The following is a 21,581-nucleotide window of genomic DNA, read 5'->3' as shown; positions in this document are numbered from 1 at the left end:
AGTTTAAAGCGACATAATTGTCTATTCCACTCCAAAGGGGTGTAAAGAGTGAGTGGCAGCAAGTCCATTCACCCTGATAGACCAATTTTCACAGCAATTTCTGGATCTATTCAGTTCCCTGAAGGTAGCAGTGGACACTAGCAGCACAGTAAGCAGAACAGAGCGTTTGTGGTGCACTTTGAAAAGCTACAGGAAGATATTTAAATAATCAGATACACTCGTTAACCAAGGTTACAAGGTAATGTTGGCTTAGAATATGTCTGTTCACTCTCCACTATTAGTGAATTTAACATTTATGTTCAAAAGCTACAGGAAGATATTTAAAGAATCAGATATGCTCGGTAACCAAGGTTACAAGGTAATGTTGGGCTTAAGATATGTCTGTTCACACTCTCTACTATTAGTGAATTTAACATTATGTTTAAGACATTGCTGTAATTGCATACACCAGTCATAAATCCATGCATGTATTACTACTAATGACAAAAAAATGATCTTCTGTCTTTCTGCAATCCGGGAACCCATCGTCAAAAAAAAAAGGAAAAGCAGCCCTCTGCAGTTCTTTTTTACCTTTGATATGACTCTGGGGGGAGCGAATAAATGGAACGCTACCGACTGGAACCCAGCGTTTTGGTCTGCCCTCAGCCCTCCACTTCCGGTGGTGCGCCTACAGATGTGCCATTTCAAAACTTCAAATGTCCTGCCATCGCCAAGACAGTACATTTTCAGGGGATTCCCAGGGCAATAAGAGGGACAAAGAAGGGCATTTAAAATGCTGAATTGTTTTGATGATCACTGCTTTTATGATGCTAATTAATTTGAGCAACTGGTCAAGGACCTCTTCAAATCACCTTTCGCCTCATAATGAGTCTGACACCTTCTTCAACACACATTCTTTTGTTCTCATGTATATGGATGTCTGTTGAAGGGAAAAACGGGGGTGTGTAGTGACAACTTCTTTTCAGGGGCAAAACAGTGCCTTTTTAAGGGCAGAACAGGGAGAAAAAAATGCATTTTCAGGCCACTTTCAGGGAAAGAACAGTAACGTGTGAAGTTTTGAAGTGGCACATCTGTATGTTTTCATTCCCACTAACAATATTTCTCCACGGAACACTAACACCATTTTTCCCAAAGAACATGGATCGTTTTGGTTATAAGCCCACTTTGTTTCTATAATTGAAGAACAAGTTAAAATGTCACTAACTTTGCGTGGTTTTGTCGGCTCCGAGGAAAGCTATATTGTTAAATGAGTTTTGAGGTTTGTTTCCAGTGGGAAGCGAACGCACAGATGGTAAAGCGCGGCCCGCTTCCTGATCTGAAGGCCCGCCCACTTGTAGGCCAACGCTCACACGTTCTGAACTGGGCTCCTCCAGACAGATTCAGTAGCACAGCTCTGAATCTGTTCTTGAGAGATTAGTCTCTCTGTAATATATAATGCATTCAAGGTGATTCATGTCTAACATGAGTGACGCGCCGCTCTGTGTGTATACCACCTCTGTTAACCCATTAAGACCAGAAACGCATCTCGGTGTCATTTTTAAGATCCTTTCGGCTATCTTTTTTTAAATCTTGAAAATGTGTGCATATCTTTGAATACATACATATGTTTAAGCGACAAATGTTAACTCAAATATTAGCTTCTGGGGATTCTGGGGAACAGTTTTGTATTTTTTTAAACGTACAGTATGTTGCTATAGTGGTTCTGAAACTTCTTTTATGTCAAGGAACACCCAAAATGATATGTATTTGGCTGCCGAACCCTATCTCAAAATATTTAGTTCCAAGGACCCCCCAGAAGCAAAGATTTGAGTTCAAAATGTTCGCTTTAAAATAACATAGACATTAACAGATTTGCACACATTTTTTCAAAAAATAGCAGATATACAAGCTCGTAGCGCGGCACTCGGTGCCGCGCTACGAGCTTGTAGATCTGCTATTTTTCAATAGCCAAAGTGTAAAATAATTCTTTTTTTAGCTCAAATCAAAAATGACACAGATGCGTTCCAGGTCTTAATGTGTTAAACCGTGATTGTGCAATCATCTGAAGGCACATGTTATACAGTGTTTTACATAGCCTTATTGGTGCTGCTGGTTTTAATCCCATTCTCTGATCTTGAAGAAGCTTATAGGCTATAGACGGCCAGAATGTTCCCAAATAAAGACACATTACAAACAAAGCTTATAGCGTGCAGCACTTTCCTCAGTCCACTTACTCCTGATACGTGTTCACTGAAGATCAAAAGTGTCAATTAAAACCCTCTTCAGCTCCTTTTGACCACCATGTGCACTTTAGGCTGCTCAGCAGATGTGGAAAAAGTACTCACATTTTTTACTTTAGTAAAAGTATCAATATTGCAACGTACTGTAGAAATGCTCCGTTACAGGTAAAAGGCCTGTGTTCAAAACGTTACTTGAGTAAAAGTACAAAAGTATTGTCATCAAAATATACTTAAAGTGCCTAAAGTAAAAGTACTAAAATGTTTTAAAATAGGAGATCTACAAGCTCACAACGCGTCGCGATGCGACGCGTTGTGAGCTTGTAGATCGGCTATTTTCAGATAGCCTAGGTATAGAATAGGGGTAAAGTGGTTAATGTATGTTTCATAATATAATAATGTATATCTACAAAGTAACTAGTAACTAAAGTTTTCAAATCATTGTAGTGGAGTAAAAGTAGAATAATTGCCTCTGAGATGCAGTGGAGTAGAAGTAAAAGTACTGGAATTTGGAAATACTTTGGTAAAGTAGAAGTACCTCAAAATTGTACGTAAGTACAGTACTTGAGTAAATATACTTTACACCTCTGCCACTCAGGATGCTAAGGGTTGTTGGAGGAGGAGTTTCAAGCCACTTCAACAATCAGTCCGTAATGTAATGTAATGTAATGTAATGTAATGTAATGTAATGTAATGTAATGTAATGTAGTAATGTAATGTAATGTAATGTAATGTAATGTAATGTGCCAGACAGGACCGACCAAGATAAATCTAAAGAAAAGTAGCCAATTATCATTTCAAACAAGTAACATAAACCTGTATTTATACACCCAGCGAATGACAAGCGTAATGTGCGCGTTCGCAGAGACAGCCTCGCTGAGGAGCTCTTGATAGATGGTGCCTTTAATGTGTCAGAAACAGACAGTGACGTGATAGAGAGATAACGGCTCTATAGCAGACAGCCTCACCGCCCTCATCACTCCGCCATAGCTCTAAACGGATATTGCTCTATTACGGAGCAAAAAAAAGTGCGAGGGTGTCTGAAAAATGTCCCCGACCACCCCAGTATTTGTCGTGACTGTCACGGCCGCTAATTGAAGGGAATGGGAAGGGAAAGGAGAGAGTGGGAGCTGTTGGCTGTGTTGAGGAAACTCATGGGAGAGCTAAGATAGCATTCGGGCTGAGATGGAAGCGACAGAGGGACTGAGTGAAGACGCGTCTTAAGCAAAGAGGCGTTTTTTCGTTTTTCTTTCTCCGCTGAGATCTCGCCGTATGTTACACACGCAGCAGGCACTTTAACCCTGTTAAAACCGGGAACGCATGCTGTGTAATCACTTTAACCATTATTGAATACTTTGGGCTATTCAAAAAATAGCAGATCTACAAGCTCATAGCGCGGCACCGAGTGCCGCGCTATGAGCTTGTAGATCTGCTATTTTTTTTAAAAATGGTGAACATTTTGTGCAAATCTTTGAATATACATATTTTTGAAGTGGCCATTTTTTTTACTTAAATCCTTGCTTCTGGGGGGTCCCTGGAACAAAAGTATTTTCAGATGGGGGTCGGCGACCAAAAAAACATAATTTTGGCAGGTCCTTGACATGAAAAAAGTTTGAGAACCACTGATATTATAGCAACATAAGTTTGTTTAGATAAAATCTGTAGCCTCCTGGTGGCGCTATAACAGGCCCATGTGAAAAAATTGGGGTAGAGGTTCTGAATTGGCATCCAGGGAGTGTGTGTGCACAGTTTCGGAGCGACCGGGTCATCGGTGCCGGAGATTAGCTGGTAACACACAGACAGGACACACGGACACACACAGGGACGGACAGGGGCGAAAACATAGTACTCTCTAGCCATGCCTTTCGGCCTGGCGGAGAAAATAAAAAGAGTGAAAATAGCAGATTTACAAGCTCACAACGGCATGCAACATATTAGATTGGATATTTTCTCTACCTCTTTTTTTTCTCACTACTTTTTGTCATACAACAAAGTATAGCAGAACGTAATAAGATGAACTAAAGAAGAAACACGTCTTTTTTTCTGCCAGACAGCTGTGACATACAGTAAGTTAAATGCACACGCCTCAGGCAAAAAACAGTCACTTAGACTGTGTTTCTGCATGGTGATATGATGTCATACATCACTAGCTCGCCCCAGAGAGAGAGAGAGAGAGAGAGAGAGCGCCATTCTGGAGGCGTGTGAAACGCATGGTCTCTCATTATGGAAAACAGCTCCCCGACCTCTATATCTGGCTGGTTTGGAGAGAACCAAATTGTCCATAAATTAGGGACACAGCAGAGACATAGACGCCAGGAAAAGGGAACAAAAAAAAAACAACAACAACAAAACTGAGCCACAAATTATTTCCGGCGTAATGATCAGTGGTGGAAAAAGTACTCACATGTTTTACTTAAGTAAAAGTATCAATACTGCAATGTAGTAGAAGTACTCTGTTACAAGTGAAAGTCAAAAGTTACCTGAGTAAAAGTACAAAAGCATTGGTATCAGAATGTACTTAAAGTACCAAAGTACTAAAATGTTTGAAAATAGCAGATCTACAAGCTCACAACGCATCGCGATGTGACACATTGTGAGCTTGTAGATCGGCTATTTTCAAATAGCCTAAGTATAACATAGGGCTAAAGTGGTTAATGTATGTTTTATACAAAATGTACTTAAAGTACCAACAGTAGAAAGTACTCCTTATGCAGAATGTCCTGTTTCACAAGTTTTCATGTGTATACAATGTATACAAATCGAATACTAGAGACAAGAGAGCCCGCCTGGCTTCCCAGGTCTCTAACCACCCAGCTATGGCCCGCCTCAAGTGGGGTCACGTGATGGAGACATATGAGTCAGATTCTTCATAGTCCGTTGCAATTGGCTAATGACCGCTTTGCAAAGTTTATGGGCTCTGGGTAGGCAACCTGGCCTGGCGGAGACCTGCGCTTTTGTTGTTGGTTGTCATGGCTGCCAGTTCCCATTTGACGTTGTGAGGGAGTTCAGACTGCTCCAGATCGTACTGAATAACTGCTAGCTTACATAACGTCTTCAAATGAGGACTTAAGTCTAAGATGATCAGGTCATTAGAGGGTTTGTCGCCTCTTTTTTTGGATCCTCCAAAGAGGATGACACGATCTCCCATCATGCAACAGCACTTGCCATACATTGAACATGGTCCTTTCCCCTTGGGCTCAACCTTCTTCCAGGAGAAGGTCTCTGGACTGAACTTCCACGGTTCATTGAAGGTCTGGCTCCAGTATGCACCACCAAATATGTACAGCTCTCCATTGTAGGCAAAGGATGAATGAAACCAGCATCCTTCAGGAAGAAGCTGTGCAGAAGGTGTCTTTAGCCAGCTGTTGGTCTCTGTGTCAAACACTCTGATGGTGTCGCAGTAGGGCCCCTGGTACCCACAACCCCCAAATAAAAACATCTTTGTCCCGATGATGGTGGCAGAGTGCCGGTGTGAAGCAGGTGGTGGAGTTCCTCTGGTGTTAATTAAAGACCAGACCATTGTGCTGGTGTCCAACTTGTACATGTCATTAGTCCATACAGTCAGGTAAGTGTATCCTCCATAGATAAACATGACCTTCTCCAAGACACAGGCTGAGTGGTAGTACCTCCTCTCTGGAACCGTCCCAGAAACCCTGGGTTGAAACCATCTGTGGGTGTCAACATCAAATGCATAAAGCACGTTGTAGTATCCTCCCCAGATGTAGACTGTATTTTCTATCAGTACAGCTGTTTGTCCCTCACTCATGGAGGGAACCTCAAGGTGACGTTCTCCTCTTCCTGGTGCCACTGGGGTCAACTTCCTCCAGCATAAAGAGACTGTGTTGAAGATGTGAACATCACCGTCTTCTCCAAAGCAGTATAGCTTGTCCTTCACCACCACAGCAGAGATGAAGCGTGTCTGTGGCGCTTCTTTCAGATGTACGGTCCAGTGAAACATTTCACACAGCAGCTCCGCCTGAGTCAGAGTTCACAAATAATGTTCTGCTGAAGTTACTAAAAAGCTGACTTTTGATCCGTTGTTAAAAGCAGCTGAATCGACATTTTGTGTTCGACAATTCATTTAAAAAGATAATGACATGGATGTGATGATGTCATTGTGATGTCATCTGTGATGTCATTGCATGATGATGTTGTTTTGTAGAGTAGCCAATGACATTTGGCATCGCGCCGCGTTTCTGATCTTTTCAAATGGCCGAAATGCACTTATAGGGCTGAAGTGGGTAATGTATGTAAAAGTAACTAAGGTGTTCAAATAATTGTACTGGAGTAAATGTCTAATATTTGCCTCTGAGCTGTATAGTGGAGTAGAAGTAAAAGTACTGACAATTGGAAATACTCCAGTAAAGTAAAAAATCACACCCTGTCCGGTCTGAATGGGTTAGGTATCTAACCATCTAACTATCTTACTTAGCAGTGGACTCTGTCCTTGGTGCTGAAGTATCTCCACATCTAACTATGTTATTTAGCAGTGGACTCTGTCCATGGTGCTGAAGTATCTCCTCATCTAACTATGTTATTTAGCAGTGGACTCTGTCCATGGTGCTGAAATATCTCCTCATCTAACTATGTTACTTAGCAGTGGACTCTGTCCATGGTGCTGAAGTATCTACTCATCTAACTATGTTACATTACATTACATTACATTACAGTCATTTAGCAGACGCTTTTATCCAAAGCGACTTACAATAAGTGTATTCAACTACTTAGCAGTGGACTCTGTCCATGGTGCTGAAGTATCTAAACATCTAACTATGTTACTTAGCAGTGGACTCTGTCCTTGGTGCTGAAGTATCTCCACATCTAACTATGTTACTTAGCAGTGGACTCTGTCCATGGTGCTGAAGTATCTCCCCAGACTGGCTTCTCTACTTGTTGACTCTCAGAAATTTCAATACTTTTACTTCTACTCCACTAAAATTATTTGAAATCTTTAGTTACTAGTTTCTTTGCTGATATAAGTTATTGTATTATAAAATATGAATTAACCATTTTAGCCCTATTTTATACCTAGGCTCTTTGAAAATAGCAGATCTACAAGCTCACAACGTGTCGCGATGCGAGACGTTGTGAGCTTGTAGATCGGCTATTTTCAAACATTTTGGTACTTAAAATGTTGGTACTTTAAGTATATTTTGATGTCAATACTTTTGTACTTTTACTCAAGTAACATTTTGAACACAGGCCTTTTACTTGTAACAACGTATCTTTATGTTGTGGTATTGCGACTTTTACTTAAGTAAAATGATCTGAGTACTTCTTCCACCAATGCCGCTCGTTTCCCTCTACATTGTGAGCTTATACATCGTCTATTTTGGGCTAACGCCCCCCCCCCAGAATATGGATGTTGGGGTTCAAGTGGTCTTGTCCAAACCTAAAATCCTTATTTTAGAAGTGGGGGGAGCGTCACCCCCCTGCACTCACCCCAGGGTGACTCTCGGCCGGGCCTCATGATTATGCACACGTCCATCACCCACACAAAACAAAGAACATCCATCCTTTCAAAAGTTTTATATATACCGTTAACCTTCTTATCCTTCCCCAAAACTAATTATTAAGGCAATAACGATCTATTATCTTATATGTGGGTGGAAAGCTAATTTACACAGAGAAAGAGCAATCTGAAAGGAGTAGGCAATTAGAACGGGAAGTTATTTAGTTCAAGCATTTAGGTGAGTGTATAGCAGATCTACAAAAATAGCAGATCTACAGCTCATAGCGCGGCACCGAGTGCCGCACTACGAGCTTGTGGATCTGTTATTTTTGAAAAAACTAGATCTTTTGTTTTTGCAAGTGAACATTTTTAACTCAAATCTTTGCTTCTGGGGGTGTCGGTAACAAAATATTTTGAGATGGGGGCCCGCGGCCAAATTCATATAATGTTGGGGGTCCTTGACATGAAAAAGTTTGAGAACCACTGCTTTGCACTACACTACAGTACATGTGACTGGAGTTTTAATACATACGAGTGCATGACATGTCCACTACAAATATTGTTTTCTGCACACACGTCACGCAAGAATGGCAGCAAAACACATTTTATTTTCCGGGATAATTACACATGCCATGGTTTAAGCACAAACCTGTATGATTCCCACATTAAACATGGCAAACAGACAGATGCTTTAGACAGATACTGGCTTTGATGTTTACCTCGTATCCTAGTTACTCTGTTGCAACATAATTGCTGTCTTGCACTCTCTAATTGGCCCGATTTACCCAGTGGTTTGTTGACTAGGAATCATGCCATTTAATCCGATCTTGCACTTACAAGTTGCCCTGGAAAAGAGCACTTGCTACATGTTAAGCACACATTCTAAAACGGATAGACCCAATCCTTCACCCTGATCTGTGTTGATTTCGTCGACTAAAACTATGATGACAAATGTTGGCCGACTACCTTTTTTTCACTGACGAAAACTAGATAAAAACAAAAATAAAAACTAAGCTATGATGACTAAAACTAAGACTAAATATATTGACAATTTCGTCAACAAATAAAAACTAGACTAAAATGTTAGTGAGGGATCTAGTGGAGAAGAGATCCAGTAGAACTAAAAGACAAGTCATTTTATGCTTGGTTGCGCTCGGGTGTCGTCCTCTGAAAATAGCAGATCTACAAGCTCACAACGCGTTGCGCTGCGACACGTAGTGAGCTTGTAGATCTGCTATTTTCAGCATGCAACCAAGTGTAAAATCAGCCATTACGACGCCATCAAGGCACCGCCAACATACATTTTAGTCGACTAAATTGACTATAGTGGCTTATATTGCTTTAGTTTACGGTAGCATTCAACGTGGTTAAACTCTTCTTCGTATTCAGACAGCATGGGGGGATGGACAGAAAATGCTGGGCTATTATCAGGTGTTGTTGTTTTCCCACATTGTCATGGCAACAACAGACAAAGCAGCTTTCACTTTCTGCATTCTTTGCAAACTAAAAGTCTTTGTGAGAGACACACACAGCCAAAGTGCTTCCACTTGTGAGAAGTGTTTCTTTGTGAAAGGGCTCATTTCTGAAGATGATAGTCGTTGTTCTCTGAGGTTGCCTCGTAGAATCTTTTAACCCATTAAGACCGGGAACGCATCTGTGTGTCAGTTTAAGATTTCTTTGCCTATTAAAAAATAGCAGATCTACAAGCTCGTAGCGCGGCACCGAGTGCCGCGCTACGAGCTTGTGGAACTGCTATTTTCGAAAAATCGTGAAAATTTGTGCAAATCATTGAATATATATATTTTTGACTAAAATCTTTGCTTCTGGGGGGTGCCTGCCTGGAACAAAATATTTTTAGATGGGGGTCCGCGGCCAAATACATATAATTTTGGGGGCCCTTGACATGAAAAAAGTTTGAGAACCACTGACTATAGCAGACATACTTTAAAAAAAAAACTATTAGGATTTAGAAGACATTAAAATCCCCCAATATATATATATATATATATACTATGTGCACACATTTTCACGATTTTTCAAAAAAATAGCAGATCTACAAGCTCATAGCGTGGCACTCGGAGCTTGTATATCTGCTATTTTTTAATAGCCAAAGAAATCTAAAAAATTACACGGATGCGTTCCCGCTCTAAAAGGTTTAAACTATGGTTTTGGGATTTAAAAGTGATTGCCTGTGTGTTTCCTAATGGGTCCTTATATCAGGAGAGTGTGCTTTGTGGCAAAATGTGCTTTTACCACCCTCCAGTCCCCCCTGGGTGACGTTACGTTTCTGAATGAGTTTAAGAGCCCCTGTCTAAATGAAGTGTGATAATTTGTGAGTGCCATAATTGCCCCGTTATATTGCAACTTAATGTTATACAGTTATATTAGGATCTTTATTATGTTCATAAGTCATCATTTTTGTTGCTCGTGCCATGAGCTATTAAAATAAGCCCAATAGCAGTTGCATCCAAAATATGCTTCACATCTATACTCAGAAACATCATTAATTTGTGAGGACAATCTTACAATTTAACTCAAATCTTTACTTCGCGGGGGGGGGGGGGGGGGTAAGACCGTCATACCCAAAATGACATGTATTTGGCCGCCGACCCCCACCTCAAAATATTTTGTTCCAGGAACCCCCAGAAGCAAAGACTTGAGTTAAAAATGTTATATATATATATATATATATATATATATATATATATATATATATATACTAGAGTTTCGGGGGGCTACGCCCCCCTCAACCCCAGCCGCGCACGGGGCCCAGCGTGGCCGCGTGTATATTGGGGTACTCAAATTGCTGGAGTAAAACTGTGGAAAAGTAAAAAAAAAAAAAAAAAAAATTTGAAAAAAATATATTTTTGATGTTTGAGGGGGACCCCCGCGGACCCCCTGCTGGTCGACGGCCCCCCTGTGGAGTGTTGGGCCGCGCGGGGACCCCCCTGGAACATGGCGGACCCCTTCGGTGTATTTTTTTTTTTCATGAAGGTGGTTGCTTGTTTCTGGCGCTTGTTTTTAGAGAACCTGGCATGCCAACGACTTGGCAACCCGACTTGTTTGTTTTTGTGTTTGGGATGAACATGGCACGTGAAGGACGGACATAGTGTGATCGAGACATGAGTGAAGTGAAAGTAACGGCCTGGGAGGAACAAAGGAGGTACGTAAGAAGGGGGGGGGGGGGGGGGGGGTTGAAGCAAAGGAGCTGCGTGTGTGTTGGTGTGGAGGAGATGGGCAGAGTGCAATGGCGGCGCAAGCCAGCGCATGCTGCCGCACGTTACACCAGAAATGGTGCCTGGAGAAAATGGTGACCAAAAAAAAAGTTTTGAAAAAAAGGAAAAAAACCCCGCAGCGGCTGGCAGCTGTTGTGGTGACTAGAAGCTCGCCCCCGCTACGCGGGGGCTCGCGTCTAGCCCGCGGCCACGCCCACGTAGCGCCCGCGGCCACTTGGCAACTCATATAAGTGGCGTAGCGTCATGAGGGTCAGTGGGGCCGTGGCTCGGTCAGTGAAGACCCTGTAGTGCGGATGATATGTGGCATAGAGGGGCAGATTGTAAATCCCCAGAGGAAACATCCGTGGGCTACCATTGGTTCAGCGATGTGTGCGGTCGCCCTGCGGCCCCTCCTCCTCCACCAATGTGCAGTATTGAGAGCCCTGACGTCACAACAATTGGAGCGATGGGCACTGCACTGTGGTTGGTTAGGGTACACCTAGGGCCCAGGTAGGACCCAGTTAAAGCCTGCATGGGCAAACCCAGGTAGGACCCGCCTTGGTCCCACATAAACATGGGTAGTTGGGGCCCACCTAAGGGCCAGGTAGAAGCTACTTATAGCCTGCATGGGCATCGCAGTTGGGACTGAAGTGGATGCCGCTGACATTGCTGACATGGGGTCCATATGGTTTAGCCCACCTTGAAACCATATGGGAACTACGCTGGCATGCTGGCTGTAATGCAAACGCTGCATCATACCTGCAGTGTGTAGTTTGATGTTGTGTGTGTAGCAGATATACCTGCAGTGTGTAGATCAATGTCCATATGAAAGTCAATGCCCAGCAGTGTTTTTTTTCCCCAGCAGAGTTTCTAGTGTCTCTGTCTCTCTCTGGAAGAGGTTGCACATGAACTCTGCAGCCGCACTGAGGCGCTCCAACACAAACACTCTGACATTAAGCTGCTTCACACAACAAACATCAGCACGACGCTGCTGTTTGTCCAAAAGACACAATATCTCCTCTCCCACCGACGTCATGTGTTCATTTATCGACAGCCGTACAGACTCCTTTTGACACATTTTACCTCGTTTATCCAGCTCTCACTGACTCATCGGGCTGTTATTTTGCTGCGATCAAGTCAACGATGTGAGAGATTAGCTATCACAGACGGACGGACAGGGGGTGAAACATAGTCTTGCGCCATGCCTTTCGGCCTGGCGGAGACAATAAAAAAAGGAAAGTAAAGGAAATGAGCATTTCTGCACCAAAAGTAGTCAACAAACTATACTATGAAAACATGGGCCACATTGTCAAAGAATGTAAGAAAGAGGCAGTCATGTAGAAAATAGCCGATCTACAAGCTTACAAAGCCTCTCAACGTGAGGCGTTTTGAGCTTGTAGATCGGCTATTTTCACAATATGTACTTGTGGAACGGAGTCAAACAGAATGGGGGGGTCCCCAGATCAAGTACGTTTATTTGGGGGGGGGGGGGGGGGGGGCGGCGTGAAAGGGTTGATAAGCACTGCTGTAATCGGAGCGAAATTATCTGAAATTACTACATGACCATATAATGCAGCCTAACATGCGTTGCACGGGGCGGTCCTGCCATTACGTTAGTTACTGTAGTAGCTGTGGAGCTACATAGTTCTCCAGAAGACACACACAAACATACACCATCTACAATGGACTAACTGAGCAGCAATATTGACATTCACCACACGAACGTGCATTGTTGACAAAGTGATTGCACAGCCGCTGCAGGCATGACAACCACGTTAGCGTTAGCGACATGGCAGCTATCACAGCGCCCTGTCCGTCGTCGCTGGGACTAACTGTGATGGCTACAGCAGTAACAGCAAGATGTCTGCGATGCCATTGTCTGGAGACTGCTCTTAGCGTGACACGACCAATGAGAGTGAGCGCTGTAGTTGTTGCTAAGATACGGTGGCGTCTCTGCCCCATAGCTTGTAGATCTCTCACGCATGATTGGCGTAGGCTGCGTTGCCAGGTCTGACTGTTTGTATAAGCGATTTTGGGCTTATTTGGGTGCACTTTTGGGCTCGTTTCCATAGACCACGGCAGCGCTTATTTCTTTCCCGTGACCGATGTGGCAAAAAAAGTGCAAAACGAACCATCCGGAAGTAAATTGCGAGATGAAATATATAGCACTTTTTGATTATTAGAGAAGGAGACACATGTGAAGGTTGAAAATGAAAGGTAGGAGATTATATAGTTTTTCATGAGGGATTTTTGTAGCAAGTTGTGAGAGAATTGGGCCACTCCTGTGGGCGGGGGGCTGATTAGAACCATTGGGGTTTGAAAGGAGACGCTCTCTGTTTGAGTGGAAAGATGAGGTCGTGCGCAGGGTAAACGGTACGAAGCTGCCTCCCCTTCCGTTTTGTCCGACATTTGGTGAGTAGAATTAATTATGTTGCGCGGTGGAAAAGCTGTAGTGAGCAGTGAGATGTCCCCTACGCGAGGCGTAAATTCAGCGCGGCCGCCGTGGCGAGTCAGTTGCCGACATGTGGTCTGGCGGTGCGTTGTTTATTCAATAACAGAGCTGTGGGGTGTCGCACCCAGGGTGCGGAAGTTGCTCGCCATTTATATAGTTAGATATATATATATATATATATATATATATTCAAAGATTCGCACACATTTTCACGATGAAAACAAATAGCCAAATTATAAAATAATAACATCTAAAATGACACAGATGCGTTCCCGGATTGAATGGGCTACTATTTGAGAATACATTATTAGGATTTTTTTGTTTTAATCATCTAGAACTAGTATGAGATTCTGTACAGACAGTGTGTTTTATGCTACAGGAAGGGTTTAAGGGCACGTAAAGATTGTTTCTAAGGTGATTGAGTGAGTGAGCGAGCACTTTGCATCGGGGACCATATGGTTTCAAAAAGGCTGCACATCCAAAATGTGCCACTGCATAATATCCTCCCCAAAAAGACGCATTCCGCCTCCTGCACAGTTCACACCAGTGTTGATTTTGACAGCATATTTAGATTTAGTTTTAGTCATAGTCTTTTGAATAAAATTCCATTTAGTTTTAGTCATATTTTAGTCGACTAAATATCATAAGATTATGGTCGACTAAATCTACAGTTGATTTAGCCGACTAAAATGTATTTTTTGGCGGTGCCTTGATGGCGTCGTAATGGCTGATTTTACACTTGGTTGCATGCTGAAAATAGCAGATCTACAAGCTCACAACGCGTCGCACTGCGACGCGTTGCAGTTTTCAGAGCGCAACAACCGAGCGCAACCGAACATAAAATGACTTGTATTTTAGTTCTACTGGATCTCTTCTCCACTCGTCCCTCACTGACATTTTAGTCTGGTTTTTAATTGTTGACGAAATGTCAATATATTTAGTCTTAGTTTTAGTCATCATAGCTTAGTATTTAGTTTTTATTTAGTTTGTCAGTGAAAAAAGGTAGTCAACGAACATTTTTCGTCATAGTTTTAGTCGATAAAACCAACACAGCACTGCATATCTCCCCAAAAACACATTCCTCCTCCTGCACAGTTCATACCCCACTGCAAAAAGCATCATCTACAACCGCTTTAAACAGCATCTACAGCGATGTATAATTGCTATAATTACTTTCTCTCTGATTCATCGGGCGAGGTGGCCTATATTGCCTCTTGATGATCGAATCATCACATTTATGAGTCATTTAAGCCGTTAATTGCCTTCACTAATTTATGAAATGAAAGGAAATATCCATTTATATTTTCTCCAGGAAGGAGAAAAATCCCAAAATAACTTGTTTATCTTCCAACATTAGCCACAGACTCTGACTGTGAAGTATTTTCATCCCCCCAAATAAATGTAATCTGACTAAATCATGTCAGGTAAGGTTTATTGAGATATGGGTACGCTCATTCTATTATGGTGTCACTGAACGTAGCTAATTTTAATGTTTTTTTTATTTATAAAAGTAAGTACATTTACTTAGGTACTGTACTTAAGTACAATTTTGAGGTATTTGTATTTAGATTATTTCCAATGTCCAATACTTTAACTTCTACTCCACTACATCTTGGATCCAAATGTTGTACTTTTACTCCACTACATCTATTTGAAAACATGAGTTACTAGTTACTTTGCAGATTTTGATTATTATAACAAAACAATACATTAACCACTTCAGCCCCATATGCATTCCCCCATATGCATACGGGGGAATGCGATGCAACGCATTGTGAGCTTGTAGATCTGCTATTTTCAAAAGATTTTGTATACATTTGAAAACTTTAAATGGGACATTCGGCATGATGAGTACTTTTACTCTTGGTACATTTTGATACCAATACTTTTGTACTTTTACTCAAGTCAATTTTGAATCCCGGACTTTTACTTGCAACAGAGTATTTCTACATTGCAGTGTTGATACTTTTACTTAAGTACAAAATGTGAGTACTTATCTAATTTGAATCAATTTTTTTATGAGCTGGTTGGCACAAAAGTACAGTACCTTGGCACACGGTTTCAATGTTCTCAGCCATTGGGCGAGATGGGCTTCGTTTGCAAGTCTCCCTGCACCCTGAAATATTGCACCTAGAGCAGTGGTTCTCAAACTTTTTCATGTCAAGGACCCCCAAATTGACACTTATTAGCCCGCGGACCCCCATTTGAAAATGTAAGCCAGGGACCCCCATAAGAGAAGATTTTTACGGCAATAATAATTTCAAGGACCCCCAGTTTTACATGCATTAGGCTACGGACCCCCATTTAATGGCATTTCTATCTCTGGGACCCCAATTTATATTGTAAAATCAGTGATAAACTCTGAGAGTGTACAAATGGAACCAAATGGACCCTAACGGGTCCATTTGATTCCATTTGTACACTCTCAGAGTTACAGACCCATAAGGGTCCATTTGGTTCCTGTCCATCATTTAGCTGGGGACCCCCTGGAACTCCCTCAAGTACCCCTGGGGGTCCCTGGACCCCACTTTGAGAACCAAGGACCTAGAGCACAAGCCATTAGAGAAGTGCCCCATTACTCACTACAATTACCACTTATTTCCTCTCAATGTCAAGCCATTAGAAACATGGCTCACTGCCTGTCTTCTATTGTGGTATCTATCTGGATAATTGCAGCTATCACAACATTTGAGATGATTAGCAGAAACAACGAGCCAGAGAGTTGAAAACAAATCATCCGGTAAAATATACCAAACACTTAAACGCCAATTAATTGTTATCGTACTCACTTATAGCTTCATGGGAGATGAGTTCAGAGTGGCAAGCAGTGGTGGAAAGTAACTAAGTACATGTACTAAAGTACACTTTGGAGGATGTGTTTACTTTACTGGAGGGTTTCCAAGTTTCAATACTTTTACTTACAGTACTACATCTCAGAGAAAAAAATGTACTTTTACTCCACTAACATTATATGAAAAATGTAGTTATTAGTTACTTTGTAGATTTTGATTATTGTTACAAAACATACATTACCCACTTCAGCCCTATATATATTTTGGCCATTTCAAAAGAGCTGAACAATGCGTCATAAGCTTGTAGATTGGCTATTTTCAAAATATTTTTGAAGTAAATTCAGAATACCGAACTTTTAACAGAGTGTGTTTATATTGTGGTATTGATACTTTTACTTAAGTAAAAATATGAGTACTACTTCCACCACTGAAGATGGGGAAGGAAAACGAAAGTCAGAGAGAGAGAGAGAGAGAGAGAGAGAGAGAGAGAGAGAGAGAGAGAGAGAGAGAGAGAGAGAGAGAGAGAGAGAGAGAGAGAGAGAGAGAGAGAGAGAGAGAGAGAGAGAGAGAGAGAGAGAGAGAGAGAGAGAGAGAGAGAGAGAGAGAGAGAGAGAGAGACACTGAGCATGATAATAGGCTTGAGTCTCGCCATGGTTCGGCTGAGCTTAGCTGGTCTTGGCTGTAGATCTTTCCGCTGCCTCGCTGCCAACAACAGTACATGAGGACACCCCTCTACAAGAACCGAGTACAGAGTCTCTACAAGGTCTCTCACTCAAGGGACATGAGTGATAATAGGGCCATGTTTCCTGTTTCCCAGAGCGTAGTACAGGCATAATCTGTGTCTATTGGTTCATAATGGAATTTAAATGATCTTGATACAGAAATACGTTTTGGCAATCCCAGTCTGAAGGAGGGACTGTGTCTTCCTGGAGGCCATTATTCTGAAAGGTCAATCTACTGTAGTGGTATCTTTTTTTTTAACCCATTGAGACCTGAAGCCGATTCTACATGTGTCTTAAATCTCAACAGTTTTCTGAAAAACCTATGTTTCTATATCAGTGGTGCTCAATCTTTTTCATGTCAAGGACCCCCAAAAGATATGTATTTGACCGAGGACCCCCATCAAAATATGTTGTTCCAGGGACCCCCCAGAAGCAAAGATTTGAGTTGAAAATGTTCGCTTTGAAAATATATGTATTCAAAGATTTGCATATATTTTCACGATTTTTCAAAAATAGCAGATCTACAAGCTCGTAGCGCGGCACTCGGTGCCGCGCTATGAGCTTGTATATCTGCTATTTTTGAATAGCCCAAAGTGTAAAATAATGCTTTTTAGCTCAAATCTAAAAATGACACAGTTCCTTAATGGGTTAAAGTCAAAGGCTCCTCGCTAAGACGGCTCCTTTGGCTAGAGGAGGCAAAATGATAACTATTCACACAGAACACTAAACTAGTATCTACAAGAGGATGTGTGTGTGTGTGTGTGTGTGTGTGTGTGTGTGTGTGTGTGTGTGTGTGTGTGTGTGTGTGTGTGTGTGTGTGTGTGTGTGTGTGTGTGTGTGTGTGTGTGTGTGTGTGTGTGTGTGTGTGTGTGTGTGTGTGTGTGTGTGTGTGTGTGCGCGCGCGCGTGTGTGTGTGTGGATAACCTCACAAAGCACTGGACTGATCAGCGCCACATTTCGAGGGCATGCTGACAGTAGGCCATGGAAGTCAATTTATGTTTTCCACATTCATTGTGTGCCGTGCCGTGCCGTGCGTGCTTCTTTTACATTTTTGTGAATTCATAAACTCACATCTGCCATATTTGGGCAAGTGTGACATCATCAGTTTAATTTGATCAGACATTATACAGGAAAAAACACACGTTACATCATGTTCATCGGAGAAACGTCAAGGATACAAATACAAGAAAGTCGTGGGAACTTATTTCCATCGTGGTCCTTGATTTCATCAGTATGATGTCAGAGATACACAGGGAAGCCATGCAGACCTTTGCTTATCCCTCAACTCCAAAACGCTTCACCAAAAAATAGCCGACCTGTAAGCTCTCGACACGTGAGCTTGTGCTAATCTGCCATTTTCGCCAACTGCTCGCCTATTACGACGTGCCCAGAACATAGCTATAGGGTTCATTCGGTTGACGTTAAACCGACTAACCGAACAGTTAATGCTCAGTTCATATTTTAGCTTTTATGAAAAGATAACAACGAGAAGGTGATGAAATAAGAGAGCCTTTCTTTTTACTAGAAGGATTTACTGTTTGTTTTTGTTTTTTTAGCAACTAACGCACACGCCTATCCCATATCCCATTCTCATTACTCTAGGTTTCAACTAAATGACGAAATAAAGAACATGTAATCTTCCCATCTGCACATGAAGGAATGCCATCACTCTCCCCATAAGGAGTGTGTTTCTGCAGATGACAATATTTGCCAAAGCAGTAATTGTAATTTTCATGGGCTCTTAATGGTGGGGGGGGTGCGTGAGCATAATTGCACATTAAAAGGTGCAGGTGTTTACTTTGGAACGGCAACTCATTAAAATATCACAGGTTTTCTTTTTTTTTTTCCTTTTCTCTCTGAAATGACGTGAAAGCAGGAACGTTCTCAGTCGTCCTTGTTGCACATCACATCAAGGAACGTGACGACATTCAAACGAACAGGTTTTCTCACATAATAAGGTGTTTAACCCATTAAGACCGGGAACGCATCTGTGTGGCATTTTTTAGATTTCTTTGGCTATTAGAAAAATAGCAGATCTGCATTATTTTTTTTTTAATTTTAATGTGCAAATCTTTGAATATTTTTTAAAGCGAACATTTTTAACTCAAATCCTGGGGGATTCTACAAAATGTCCTCTAATTTTTTTTGTACTAATTTGTTTACTTATGTTGCTATAATATCAGTGGTTCTCAAACAAAGGACCCCCCAAAATGTATTTGGCTGCGGACCCCCATCTCAAAAGATGTTGTTCCAGGGACCCCCCATAAGCAGAGATTTGAGTTAAAAATGATCGCTTTAAAATATATATATATATATTCAAAGATTTGCAAAAATAAAAATAGCAGATCTGCAAGTATGAGCTTGTAGATCGCCAAATAAATCTAAAAATGACAGAGATGCGTTCCAGGATTGAATGGGTTAAAATAATCTCCTTTTAACCTCTGTCTGAGTCCCTGTCTGCATACTAATTCTACTTGTCTTGTTTTTCTCTCCACTCGTTTTTTCACCCTCTCTCTCTCCACTCCACCCTCCTTTCTCATTTCACACCTCGCCTTACCACCTGTTCTACCATCTCTCTCTCTCTCTATCTCCCTCTCTCTCTCTCACAGAAGAGTTCAAGGCCTTCCTGAGGCGTCTGCCTACGGATCGCTTCCTGAACGTGTCGACCATCGCCAGGTCGTGGACGGGCGACCTGTCCCTGCAGCAGCGTTACGCCCGGCTGGAGTCCAGCACCGCCCTGGTCCTGGGGAAAGCCCAGAAGATCGTCCGAAAGCTCTTCACTCTGAGCAAACGCTGTCCCAAGCAGCCCCGCGTCAGCCTGCCCCGAGACAGGTACAGTACACACTACAGTATGGAGTCACCATTTGACTCCCAGTGAAGCAGGAGATCACGTGATCGCAAAAAAACAAAACAGTCACATTAACTTGGTTTCTAATGGATTTGGAAACATGCCCTTTTCTCTGCTTTCTGTTGCTTTTTGGCAAAAACAACCTACATTCAACTGCCAATAACTATGGAACAGATGATCACCAAGGGCCCAGCTTCTTGCTTTAATATTGAGTCGATATAGGAAGATAGTTCAAGTGACAGTTCATATGAATGGCCAGTAGTTTCACTGTTTTATCCCTGCTGATGTAGAAAGAATGTATCTGAACGCAAGCGGATGGGTTTTCGATGAACTTTAAACTTGATTTTATTACCTTAATAAACATTGTCATAAATACTATATGCTTCCAGTTGCTGGTTTAAAGTCTCCTTTCAATCATCATCATATGAGTTTTGGTCAATTATGATCCCATTTATTTTAAAATACACGATAAAGTAGCTTATGCTCTAGGAGGGGCGGGATGATTTGATTGACAAGCTACACAACCAATAGCATTCATTCCCTGCCCCCGCTCTTGATTGACAAGCTACCCAAGCAATAATGGTCTGGTTGCATTGCGCAGGACATGACGCGATATGACGCGATATTGAAAGATGGCAGATTTGAAATTCCTGAACAATCGGCTTCATTTACGGTCTGTAGAAACCAATGGTGTAGCTTAGTCCATTCTTTTTTACAATCTATGGACGACACACTTCCCCCCCTCCCCAATTCTACGAGACTCTGCAACGTATTTTAAAGCGATCTGTGGATGGATTGTTTTGAAAAATAATATTCTATGATTTTTCAAAGGTTAGTGAAAAAAAGTTCTGAATCGCTGTCAAGGTCAGCTATAGACAATGTTTTACTCTGCCGGTTAATGAGTTTAGACAGAAAAAAACATAATACACACAAAACAAACTCTGCGGCAAACAGAACAAAGGGTTGCGGCAAACAGAGCGATTTTTAGCTTTGATTTAAAAGAACAGAGAGTTGTGCTTGGAGAGTTGCAGACCGGCAGTTTTGTGTGAGATTGTTCCAGATAGTAGACAGTATAGTGAATAAAAACTGAACGCTGCCTCTCCGTGTTTTAGTTGTGACTCTGCGGGGAGAGAAAGCAGAGCTGTCCCAGACAATGTGAGCAGTCTGGATGGTTCATGATGTTCTTGTAGCACAATGATCAGACATGCATTTGGGCCCCGAACCATTCAATGATTTATGAACCAACAGTGGTTGTTCATTCAGACAGACAAGGGAGCCGTGTGTAGAGATTTGAGAACTGGAGTAATCCAGATCTTGAGTTGTAGCATTCTGATTTCTTTTTTTGGGGGGGAGACCTGTGAAGACACCATTACAGTAGTCAGTGGTGGAAAAAGTACTCAAATGTTTTACTTAAGTATAAGTATCAATACTGCAATGTAGAGAGAAGTACTCTGTTACAATTAAAAGTCCAGAATTCAAAATGTACTTTAGTAAAAGTACTAAAATGTTTGAAAATAGCCATGTATAAAATAGGGCTAAAGTGGTTAATGTATGTTTTATAATGTAAGAATGTATATCTGCAAAGTAACTAAAGTTTTCAAATAATTGTAGTGGAGTAAAAGTACAATATTTGCCTATGAGATGTAGTGGAGTAGAAGTAAAAGTACTGAAAAATTGAAATCCAACACAGTAAAAATACCTCAAAAGTGTACTTAAGTACAGTACCTTGATATATTATTGAGGTGATAGTATGCTGACTTTGTAGTCATCTTAATGTGGCTGTTGAACATTCAGATATGAGTAAATGACCACGCCAACATTTCTGGCTTGGGTTGTGGTTTTTAACATTACCGATTGACGCTGAGCATTGACTTTTAATCATTC

General features: G+C 41.6%; 1 protein-coding gene across 1 annotated transcript in view; it reads left to right on the top strand.

The window, feature by feature from the left end:
• brinp2 (bone morphogenetic protein/retinoic acid inducible neural-specific 2) overlaps window positions 1-21,581 on the top strand; it is a gene marked incomplete at both ends in the record, with an annotated part of 180,243 nt that overhangs the window by 137,005 nt on the left and 21,657 nt on the right. Inside the window, one exon of the mRNA XM_084058609.1 lies at window positions 19,459-19,681. Coding sequence (XP_083914735.1) covers window positions 19,459-19,681 — 223 coding nt within the window. The remainder of the gene's footprint in view (window positions 1-19,458; window positions 19,682-21,581) is intronic.

This window comes from Gymnoscopelus microlampas (assembly GCF_963454915.1).
Source record: "Gymnoscopelus microlampas genome assembly, chromosome: 5".
NCBI lineage: Eukaryota > Metazoa > Chordata > Actinopteri > Myctophiformes > Myctophidae > Gymnoscopelus > Gymnoscopelus microlampas.
The sequence above is the reverse complement of the archived record's forward strand: the minus strand, read 5'-3'. Positions and strand labels throughout refer to the sequence as shown.